The following is a 12260-nucleotide window of genomic DNA, read 5'->3' as shown; positions in this document are numbered from 1 at the left end:
CAGGTCTCCAAGGCCAGAACCCTTTTCACTGAAAGTGTTGCGGATCCTGAGGCTAAAACACACCTTCCATGATACTCCAGCTCAACGGTGCCCACCTGACCTCCCAGCTGCCGAAATGTTCTGGTTATTAAACAGAGAATTTGGGGGTCCCAGTGGGGACAACCCCCTTAGGTTCCAGGCTGTGCGCACATTCTAACTTAAAACAGTTTCTCTGTGTTTCCAGGGTCTGTGTCTGTAGTAAACTGAACTGTTAACAGAAAGGCAGCTGGGCCCTTCTGGGCTTGGCCCAGGCAGGGTGAAGGGCAGGGAGAGGGGCAGGGCTAGAAGGTGGAATTGGAGTGTCCGAAAATGCAGATGGGGAAGTGCTTGACGTGGGAAGGCCACTGGGCTGCCAGCTGGAAGAACGTCACGTCGTTCCACTCCACGCCATCAATGAGGACCCGCTGCCTGTTCTCCTGGTTCTTGGCTGAGCAGACCAAGCGGCCGATGCCCTGGATGCACTGGCTTTTGGACTCCAAGTCCTTGCCTTTGTCTTTCTTGGGCAAAAACAGCACCTTCTTTTTCTTCTCCTTGGTGACCACAGTCATGGACATTGTGGGCGTGCCTGCATCCTCGCCACTGCTGGGCAGCCTGCTGACCTGGAGAGACCGGAAGGTGCACTGGAGTGTGTTTTTGGTGGTAGGAAGGTCTTCCTTCTCCCTGTTTCTCTTCCTGTTTGTGGGCTGGGCTGCCATCCAGTAATCCACCTGCAGCTCCATCAGCTCAGCACTGACACCCTGGCTGGGGGAAGACAGGCCTCCACTCACCGATGAGGAGGAGGTTGGGTTGTGTGAGGCCTCCCTGGCGGTGGACAAAAGCACGTTGGAGCATGAGGGGACCGCATCATCTGTGTCTCCTGATGTGGCTGAAATTGGTTGCACTCTTCCAACTTTCACTGCCCCCACAAAGGGAATGAACTTCTGTGAGGACAACTTGCCCGGGCTCTTCGGCTTGGAGATGAGCATGGCCTCTGCGATGGGCAGCTGGTGGACACAGTTGGCCCCTGTGATGTACTCTGTGATTCTTGACACTATGTTCTGCACAGCACTCTGGGCCTCCAGGTTGTTGAACATGTCCAGCCAGGCCAGGTCCTGGAAGAGGCTGTTGTAGCGGTAATCCACGGAGCTCAGGTAGCTGGCCACAGGGTGGGAACGCAGCGGGATGATCAGGAAGTGCAGGTAGCCCAGCCAGTCAGGGCTCTGGTGGGACAGATGCTCCACAAAGACCCGCAGCACTGTGCTGAAGTAGTGCTGAGCCCCCGCCACCGCGATCTTCACTGGCATCGGGGCCTCAGTATGGCAGTTGCGGTATCTTTGTATCCAGGAGATGATGGAACTGAAGGCCTCCTGGACATCCACCATGGAGCAGGTGCACACTACGGGTAGCGTGTGCTGCTGCAGGACGTCCGACAGGAACTGCCCCTGCCTGTCAGAGGTGCTGATGAGGATGATATTCTTGGGCAGACAGTCGTTGGAGATGAGGATATGGTTCAGTTGATCGTACACAGTCTTCCTGGGAACCTGCAATTGGCTCTGTGGGACTGGGCAGCGCTCCTTGATCAGGCTGTTGGACGACTCATTCAGGGACCTGCTCCAGCCCCGGCAGGCAGGCTGCTTCCCCTTGGAGCTGCTGGAGGGGATGACCAGAGACTCGGTCTTGGTGGTGCGCCTGCTGCGTGGCAGCTTCTTAGGGAGCATGTCCTGGGCAGAGGTCTCTGCCTCCGGGCTGTCTTCAGGCTGTGCCGACTGCTCCCCAGGGTTGGGCATGCTTTGGGCCACCCATTCAGAGCCACTGTCGCTTGACAGGCTTTCAAAGTATGACCTGGGCTTGGGCTTTGGGGTGCCTTGGACTCTGTCACCCTCCTCCATATCTGGGCCGCTTGACAGGCTATCAGAGTATGTCATGAGCTCAGGCATGGGAGGGGTTAGGAGACGGTCATCATCCTCCATGTCTGAGCTACTGTCGCTGGGGTTCACCAGCCTGTAAAACAGACGAGCCAGGTCCTTGTCCACATCGGGGACTTGCTCCTCAGGGTCCTGCTCTGAGTCCAGGACCTCCTCCGTCATTTGAAACCTGCACAGCCACTCTGCGACTTTCTGCTGGTAGTTCTGTTGCCTGGTCATGGACCTCCTTCTTCCTATCGGCTTCTCCAGGCCCAAGTCATCCTTGTCCAGGTCATGCCTGTGGGCGGCATTGTAGCTGACCTCCAGCTCATAGAAGACGATCTCAGAGTCTCCCTCAGAGAAGTTATCTGTGGACTCCGCCTTGTTGCTGGCTGGCATGGCACTGTCCAGGTGGTTGACGGGGTGGCTCGATAGGGAGAAGATCCGGGTCTTGTCCACCATGGTGGTGGGGGTGCTGTAGGCCATCAAGTCAGAGACACTGCCACTGAATAGCTTGCTACCCGGGCCCTGGGCCCTCGCAAGCATGTCGGCCAGGCGAGGAGGCTCCTTCTGCCTCTGGGCACTGTGTATGCTCCTCATCTCGGTCTGCCAGCTGCAGTGTGCCAGGCCTTCAAAGTATTGTCTGGTCTTCGTCTTGGTGTTGCTGAGGATGCTGCCATCGTCCTCTATGTCTGGGTCACTGTCTCTGGGATTCTCAAGGTTGTCATACAGGAGGTCCAGGTCTTCCTGCACCTTCGGGACATGCTCTGTAGGGTCCTGATCTGAGTCTAGGACCTCTTCCGACATGTTGGAACCGGGAAGCAGAGCCATGACTTTCTGCTTCAAGTTTCCTTGCATGCATTGCTGCTGCTTCTTGGACTGCCCCAGGTCGAAGTCATCTTCTTCCAGGTCCTGCCTGTGTGGTGCCTTGTAGCTGGCCTCCAGCTCAGAGAAGCTCTCAGATTTCCCCTCGGTGTAGCTATCTGTGGACTTGTCCTTGGGCCTGGCCTGCATGGTGCCATCCTCGTAATAAATGGGCTGACTGGACAGGGAGGAGATCCAGATCTCAGCCACCTTGATGGAGGACTCCTGGATGCGGCTGCTGAGGCTCAGCACCTGGCCACCCTCGGGGGGTCGCTGCATCACCTCGGCCATGTGGATGGCACCTGTGGCCAAAGTCTTGTAGCCCAGGATGATCTGGTTGTTATGGCACTTCCTCTGCTGCAGCATGATCTGTAGCTTGTTGCCTTCTCTCTTGAGGAAGTGGGGGTACTGCAGGGAGAAGGTCAGCACCAGGTCAGTCTCTACTGGTCCACTAGTAGGCAGCACAATCTCGTGGGATCTCAAGATGCCCTTGGAGCCCTGCATCTGCACTGCTATCACCATGGAGATGAGCTCCTTCTCCAGCTCCTTCAAGATCACCAGCTTCTTTAAAGTCAGGCTGCACAACCTGGGCACGCAGCTGGGGCTGGAGCAGTCCACCTCCCAGGTAGAGAAGAGGTTCATGGGCACTGGGCTGTTGAGCACAGTGGGCGAGCGGGCCAGGCCTGCAGGTGATGAGGAAGCTGCAGCTGCTTGCAGCATACAGGTACTTAATGGTTTCTCCCCCTGTGGTGGGACAAAGGAGGGACATGATTGGTGGCAAGAGATGGGACACAAGTGATCGAAGGAGAGAGTGCATGAAAAATGGTCACACGCTCGCCTGTGACTAGCACAGGTAAGGCCTGCATGGTGGCCTTTCAAACTCAGAGACCTAAATTAACCACAAAGTTGGCCTAAAATCAGTACTTGTTATCTAAAAGCAGTTTATGGTGTGTGGTCATGTGCTAGGCCAGCGTCTTCCCTGACAAAGGTCAATCTTTACCTTAACTGAGCCTGTCTATTTTCTTTTGTCATCCACGATAACACACCTTTGGAATGTCAAAGGAATTTCCCTTTTTCTGGACACCTCCAAGCACAGGCACTTCTCTGTGCTCTGCAGAGACCACATATCTGCTCATTGCTATTGAGTTCATTGCTGACTGCTAACTAGCCTCTAGGCACCTGTATAAGAGAGGCATGTGTCTATCGTTTTAGTTTTTATCTAATCCCAGAGATTTCCCTGCTTTGTTTTCTCCTGCCTCTCTAAGCAATGGATTCCATGTAACCCACATACATCTCCACTTTTGATTGTAATGTGTAAAAGCAGGTGCAATACTGCCATTCTCTGGAGCACTACCTCAAAATAGTGAGATTTTGTTTTCTGGCAATTCTTGACAGTTGGGCTCCAATAAACTCAGAAAAACTCTGCACAGGGTTGAATGCGGCTTACATTGATATTTACTTGCTTCCTGTGGCAGGATTCCAAAGAAGCTGACACAGGACCGCCCTGCAGACCCAGACCCGGTGCTCGGACCTGACAAAGGGCCCATTGGGCCCGCCAGTTCCCTGCCTGTCAGGTGAATTTGGCTAAGTTGTCTATTATATCCAGAATCCTTTGCTTGTGGTAGAGGGTCTGACTTTATTTGAGCTGTATTTTTAATCCTCAAGGTGGAATTAAGGTTAAGGGTTGACAGAACCCAGTCTAAGGAGAGACAAGAGGAAACATGGGTAGCTGGTTTTTAATTATGGATTTTCATTTGGAATTGCTTTCTGAGAATCTGAGCAGAAAACCTTCACTGTATAAGTGACAGTTGAATTTGCTCAGCTTCAAAGATAACAGGGCACATCCTCCTTCTGACCGGAATCTCAGTTGTTCTTAAGCAATTAAGGATGTGTATGCATGCATATTAGCATAACCAATGGACACAGATGCTGGGGCGGTGGGGGCTCTTCCAGGGTGGGAATGGCTTGGGGAGGGAGGGGAGGAGGTGGTCAATGGAGGTTGGGGGAGGAGCCATATGTAAAACTTTAGACAATAAAAATAAAAAATAAAAAGAATCTTTGCAAGGTGTCAGAGGTCATTCCTCATGCCAAGTAGGAGCCCCATAGGGAAATTCCAACTCAACTGTAATTCAACTGACTGGCTCTTCTGGGGGAGAGCCCATAGGGTTTGGTCCATCAGCATTCCTAGCCCTTCCTGTTGTTTTATTTCTTTTTTAATTTATTTATTTGCCCTCATTCTAGTATATTTTTGCCATTGGTTTTTAGAGAGACTGGACGGGGAGGGGGAGATACAGAGAGAGAAAATGAGAGAGACATATAGATTGGTTGCCTCCCACACACACCCCAACAAGGGTGAGGGATCAAGCTGCAACCAAGGTACATGCCTTTGACCTGCAATCAAACCCAGGACCTCTAAGGGCCTGCATTCTACCCACTGAGCAAAAGTGGCTAGAGGCCTTCTGGTAGCTTTGATAGCTGAAAGAGAAGCTGAGGCACATAAGGGGGTTGAATGAGACTTGAGGGGTGTGAGCATCATGGAGCCATAAGCAGCATGCTTCGACCCACTACATAACATCCTTAGAAAATTTGCTCAGATTCTGCAGATATAAAATAACAACAAAAACAATGAAAACAAACACACCTATAATTAACATGGGAAGTTGTGCCTCCAAGGCAGGAAACTCCCAGACTCCAGCCCTCATTAACCCCTGATAGGAAGCCTTGACTTTCAAGTGCTTTACAGAAATGGGAAGACTTAAAAGAAAATATCAACTGAAAAATGGCCAAGATGCAGTTGTCTTTGGGTGCCTAAATTAATTTTTTGCAGGAAAAAAAAAAAAAAAAAAAACACTAGAAAAATGTCAGCCCTAAAATGAAACTGATTGAATGAACAGGAAACATATCTTAATTTGGAAATTCAAAGCTTCTAAAGAGAAACACAGAAAATCTTTTAAAAAATAAATTAATGAGAAATTGTAGAGACTATCTCTTAACTCTCCTGAAGCTAATAAATGCTATCACCCCATCCTCCCCTTCTATAGCACGTCCACTACATCTTTTGCTCTCTGAGCTTCCTTGTCCAGACGTGTTCTTTCCCTTCCCTTCTTCCTTCTCCTTCTGTCCCCTCCACTACCCCTCTCTACTGACTTAAGGGAAAATGAGAATAGGAATTCTATCAGTTCCCTTTGGAGAAAAGCTGCTCTCAACCAGAGAGGAACCAGGAATCATTCTCAATTTTCTCTATGGCCCTGGCTGATTCACAAAGAAATTTAACTGATAGAACATGCAATCTTGGCTATTCTAACCTATTCCAATTAATATACTCCTGATTTCTGGGAGCACAGCTGAAGCATGGTAGCAACCATGCTTGGGTAAAAAATGCTGTTTAATATTTTAACCCTGCTGTTTGGCTTCTGTACTTATTTGCTTGCTAAAACAAAAGAAAATTTATTTTGATTTTCTGAACTTATGTATGCTATCCCAATCGATTTAATACTCCATTGATGGTGGTTTAAATATCCCATTGATTGTGATCTCACTGGTTATTGAAGCACATTCTTCTGGGGACCAGGACAGCTCAATTACCCTAAATTGTCTCAGTAGCTACAGATAATGCATTCCGGTTGACTCAGTGGTCCCGGAATCTGGACAGCACAATTATTCTAAATTGCCTTGGTGGCCCAAGATAATGTGTTTCTGTTGATTCAGTGATCCGTAGACCCAAAACTATAGATAACTAACTTGCTCAATTTCGCTTCTGTAACTGCTTTGTGCAAACCAGGTTCCTCATTTCAAACCCAAAGATGTAATCGACACCTTTGTGATATTCTGCCAATATAAGCCAGATGTGGCAAGCTTTTCGGGGCTGTGAGATCTGGAGCTTTTGCCCCTCGTATGCCGCCGGCCTTTAGTAAATGACTCCATAATTCAACTTTTTGTGGCGTCCTTTGTGAGATTTGGGGTACAGTGCAACATTTGGAGGCCCCAGCGAGATCTGCCAGTAGGGGGTGATGGTCCGGACGCCAAGGAGGCCAATCTCCCCTGGGCCGGTTGTGGAGACTGAGAGGTCTCTAGGGGGTGCACACCCTGAGAAGTTCCAGGGCTCCGGAGAACTTCCCTTTGAATCCAGCGAGCAGATAGGGAATGTTGGCACATCCCTAAAAATTTGTCTCGGAGTCCTGGAATCCCTCCTGGACGTGAATCCTGGTTTACTGGGGGACCGGTCATCTGGGGATGGCAGGAAGGGCTGGATGTAGCCAGGACTTCCCCATCCTAGAAGTTCCCTGAGACATCAGATGTCACTCCTGGGGTTTTTTGGTTTTTTGTCTTTTTTGTTTGTGGGCCCTATGTGTTATTTGTTGAAATCCTCTTGGAGGACATTGAGTGGTTCTTGCCTTCCTGTTTAACCTTTGACTGTGTGACTGGATTACTGATCTTTTTTTATCAAGGTTCTTTGCAGGATCTTGCCTCTCCTGAAATAACCCTCTCTGTGTATTCTGTCCCTCCCCGACTAAGCACTCTTTTTCCAGGTCAATGCTGGACTCCAGGATGACTTTCCCCTCACAGTCCCTGGTGGACTCCGGGAGTGGTTTAAACCTATTTTTTTTCCTTAACACACACACCAGTCCTGCCTACTGGCATGCTGTGGTGGCAGTGGAGCCAGCAAGAGTGGAGGCATTTGGACGCCCCTTCCACTCTCAGGGTGTTCGCTTCCTGAGCCCTCAGTCTCCCTGCGCCACCCCTCCTGGTCCCACCCTCATTATGGGAGGCAGACCAAGCTCCCAAGAAACTCCCTAGGTCCGTGGTCGGCAAACTGCGGCTCACAAGCCAAATGCAGCTCTTTGGCCCCTTGAGTGTGGCTCTTCCACAAAATACCAAAGCCTGGGCGAGTCTATTTTGAAGAAGTGGCATTAGAAGAAGTTTGAGTATAAAAAATTTGGCTCTCAAAAGAAATTTTAATCATTGTACTGTTGATATTTGGCTCTGTTGACTAATGAGTTTGCCGACCACTGTGCCTAGGTTGTATGATGGGGCATTTATCTATTTGTCGAGTCTATTAGTCTTGTTTCCTGTGTCCAACATGAGTGCCATTTCTGTTTTGCCAAACCATGGGTCGAGAATCCTGTCCTGGGATGTGGGACATGGGAAAGGGAGGCCCCCATGTCTGTTCTTGTTAGGCCCCCATCAGGGCACTTGGGCAGTGTTCCTGTTATCTGCTCAGATCCCAAGACTGTAAGAGTACTTGTTCATTGAAAGGGTGTAAGTACAGATGTTTGTTTGATATTTGTTTGTCTGCCTGGGTATAATTATTTGTTCATGTAAGTGTGGAAGTCTGTGAGAAGAAGAAAAAAAAACATATTTAATTTATTTAAGGCTGAGTGCTCTGACAGATAGCAAACAGCCCCGAGTGGCCGCTGGGATTTCTTTTTCCCAGGGGTGCTTGCTCTCTGTCAGAGGAGGAATCAGCACGCCTAACTAATAAAATTTCTCTCTATGTTTATTAATTTGAAGGTATAAAGTTGTAACAATTGTGGTCCGGAGAGGTTTAAAGCAGGGACCAAATTCTAAAGTTAACTATTTACAAGAAGGAAGCCGGAGCTGGCAAAGTCACCAAGTCTGCCCAGAAAGCTCAGAAAACTAAATGAATCTTATTTCCAACACCTGCCGCCACCCAGTCTTAATCAGTGGTGGAGGAACGGTCTCAGAACTGTTTGTCGCAATGGGCCATTTAAGTTTAATATGGTTAATGATTACAGTACATCATAGAATGTTTTGTGGACCATTTGGTCCTTTTGTGTGTGTGGCAGCTCTTAAGTTATTAGTTTTTAAAATCAGTACTTTTTAATGGAAACACACTCAAGCAGAGGGGCTTTTCAGAGAGGTCAGGGAGTCTGATTGCAGTGTAAGGTTCACCGGTTCCCCCCACGCCACCTTCCTTGGCAGGAGGCAAGCGCTTTTCCCAGTGGGAACAGAGAGGGAAGGACTGTCGCCTTCTCCCTCGGTGGGAGCACCTCCATTCGCCACCTGGGGACCCGTGCCATGTCCCTGCCTCCACCCACCTGGTGCCCATTCCCCAGAGCCCTCAACTGGCAGGGTTATAATTGCCTCTCCCCTCCCCACCCCACCCCACTCGCACAGGGGTTGTTTTGAGTAGCTGGAGGCTGCGGTGAGGAGGGAAATTTCCTTGTGACTCCCTGCGCCCCAATGGGATCCAAGAACCCCCGGCGACTCCTTGGACACTTTTCACCATGTTCTGTTGGGGGTCTTAAAGGTGGCAGCTAGAAAAGAAACTTATTTAAAGGAATGAATTGGTCACAGCAGGTAGAGGCAGCCCAGAAAGTCTTTAACAATAGGGACACACTGGAGGAGAGACAGGTCCTGCAGAGAAGGGGGAACAGGTCCCGCAGACAAGGGGGAACGGAAAAAGGAGAGAAAGAAAAGGCCAGCAACAAATAGGAACGAATTAGTATTCCTATTGTAGGAAGCAGGGGCACTGAAAGAGAGAATATCCTACAGTGGTTGGCAAACTCCTTAGTCAACAGAGCCAAATATCAACAGTACAATGATTGAAATTTCTTTTGAGAGCCAAATTTTTTAAACTTAAACTTCTTCTAACGCCACTTCTTCAAAATAGACTTGCCCAGGCAATGGTATTTTGTGGAAGAGCCACACTCAAGGGGCCAAAGAGCTGCATGTCGCTCGTGAGCCGCGGTTTGCCGAGCACTGTCCTAGTGGGTTAACAAAGGAAGGCCGTGGGGAAAACCCAGGCTCTGAAGGGTTTACACTCAGGGAAGGGGACTAACAGGGCCAGGACTCCTTTTCCTTGAACCCCTTAGAACCCAAAATAATGATTTTTACAAATAGGACCCCCAGTTAATTTCCTGGTGGACACTGGGGCAGCCTAGTCAGTCTTGACAGAGCCGATGGGACCCGTTACCTCTAAGAAGATATCAGTCCACCGGACAAATTGCCTGTTTTCCTTGGACATCAAAAAGGACTGTGGATCTGGAAGAACACGGTAACGCATTCATTTCTGGTCATGCCAGAATGCCCATACCCCCTACTTGGACAACACCCCATGCTATGGAGGCCTTCCTTCGAGGTGCTCTGGAGAGATGGATGTCAAACACCAGGGTCACCCAGTACCAAGCCCTTCTCCTGGACCAGCCCCGTATCCAGTTCCATAAGACACTGGTCATCAACCCTGCCAGCCTGCTTCCAGATAATGATCCGGAGGAACCCATTCATGACTGCATAGAGGTAACAGACACAGTACAAACAGCTCGCCCAGACCTGACAGATGTCCCGCTATCATCACCAGACAAGGTACTGTTCACGGATGGGAGCAGTTATGTTCAGGATGGGATCCGATATGCAGGGGCAGCGGTAGTCACCCTGGACCACACCATTTGGTCACAGTCCCTGAACAGGGGGACATCAGTACAAAGAGCTAAACTTTTGGCCTTGATCCAGGCCCTCCGATGGGGACACAGTGCCATATCCTGGGAAAGAGGGTTACCAACTTCATCCAGAAGGACATTAAAAATAAGGAAGAGATTTTAGCCTTATTAGAGGCCATCTGGCTCCCAAGGGCAGTTGCAATAGTGCACTGCACAGGACATCAGAAAGGGGAGACAACTGAAGCCAGAGGAAATAGAGCCGCAGACCAAAGAAGCCGCCCTAAAACCAGTGGGGCCTTTACAAGTCTTAGTAACCCTGCCGGACCCGGACCTACCTACACCAAACAAGAGGAGAAATTGGCAGAACAGAAGCAAGCCATCAGAGGACCCAATGGTTGGTGGACCCTACCAGATGACAGACTGTTGGTCCCAGAGGCTCTAGGTCAGACGTTAGTTGCCCAGTTACACCAGGCTACCCACCTAGGCGTCACCAAGACTTCTGAACTTCTGTGAGTCAGGTACTATAAACCAAGCTTAGATAAGATAATTAAAAGCATAGTCACTAGATGTACTATCTGTGCACAGGTAAATGCTAAGCAAGGTAAGAGGGCCCCCCTGGGAATTCGGGCCCGCAGAAATTCTCCAGGAGAACATTGGGAGGTGGATTTCACAGAGATTAAGTAACCAGCGTCAGGGTACAAGTACCTGCTAGTTCTTATAGACAGCTTCTCAGGTTGGGTTGAAGCATACCCCACTTAGACAGAAACTGCCTCTACAGTAGTCAAGAAATTACTCCAGGAGATTATACCTAGATTCAGGCTGCCAGTAGTCATAGGATCAGATAACGGCCCCACCTTTGTAGCCAAGGTATCTCAAAGTATAGCTCAAGCCTTAGGCATAAATTAGAAACTCCATTGTGCATACTGGCCTGAGCAGGACTCTAAAAAAAGGACTTTAACTAAATTTGTCCTAGAAACAGGTGAAAACTGGACCAACCTCCTGCCCTTCGCCCTCTTATGGGCCAGATGTACCCCCTACTGGGAGGGGTTCTCCCCTTTTGAGATCATGTATAGTAGACCTCCCCCCATCCTTCCCAGGGTCAGGGAGAAACTGAAAGCTGAAATTCATAACCATTCCTTGCTCAAGTCCTTACAGGCTCACAGTATACCCAGAGAGCCACATATAAGCTTGTTCAAAACATGCTGCCAGTGCCCACCGCGGACCTAGTACATCCTTTCCAGCCAGGGGACTTGGTGTGGGTAAAGAAGTTCACTGCCCAAGGACTCACCCCAACCAGGAAGGGATGCTACACTGTTATCCTGAGCACGCCCACGGCTGTTAAAGTAGAGAGCACCCAGACCTGGCCACACCACTCCCAGCTCCTGTACCAGGAAACAGCCTGAATCCTGGCAGCCAGAGGCCTCACCCATGAGATCCCTAGCCTGGGGTCCACGCAGGCCAGGAGGAGGCTCGACACCTGCAGGAGGGGCACTGGGCTTCAGTGAGGACAGTACTGACAGGGACCATGGAACTAGGGGCCTTGGTAACTGTAAGAACATTTTTGCTAGCCAGTGAGAAAGTCCAGGGCCAAGTAGGGCTAGATGTGCTGGGGAACAGGAGAGCAGGAACAGAACAGAGAATGCCCTTAAAAGAAGTTGGGTGAGTAAATAGAAAACTAATTGTGCCAAGCAGGCAGTTTAGAAAAATTAATGCAGTCAAACTACTTGAAGTTAGGGGGCAGTACAATCCCCTAACTAATGAAGATGAGTCCATGATTTGACTCATGTACATAAAACCAGTGGGGAATGAAGCATGGTAGCAACGATGCTTGGGTAAAAATTGCTGTTTAATATTTTAACCCTGCTGTTTGGCTTCTGTACTTATTTGCTTGCTAAAACAAAAGAAAATTTATTTTGATTTTCTGAACTTATGTATGCTATCCCAATCGATTTAATACTCCATTGATGGTGGTTTGAATATCTCATTAATTGTGATCTCACTGGTTATTGAAGCACATTCTTCTGGGGACCAGGACAGCTCAATTACCCTAAATTGTCTCAGTAGCTACAAATAA

The 12260-nt window shown here is 49.3% G+C and overlaps 1 protein-coding gene across 1 annotated transcript; it reads right to left on the bottom strand.

The window, feature by feature from the left end:
- Nucleotides 1-320: 320 nt before the first annotated feature.
- LOC308252586 (phosphofurin acidic cluster sorting protein 2-like) lies at nt 321-3440 on the bottom strand (the record flags this gene model as incomplete). The annotated part of the gene is made up of 1 exon (XM_080677370.1): nt 321-3440. The coding sequence occupies exon 1, from the start codon at nt 3426-3428 to the stop codon at nt 321-323; it is 3108 nt and encodes a 1035-aa protein (XP_080533496.1). The 5' UTR covers nt 3429-3440.
- Between the last annotated feature and the right edge of the window lie 8820 nt (nt 3441-12260).

The sequence above is a fragment of the Plecotus auritus genome (genome assembly GCF_963455305.1).
Source record: "Plecotus auritus genome assembly, chromosome: 7".
NCBI lineage: Eukaryota > Metazoa > Chordata > Mammalia > Chiroptera > Vespertilionidae > Plecotus > Plecotus auritus.
This window is presented reverse-complemented; position numbering and strand designations above follow the sequence as displayed.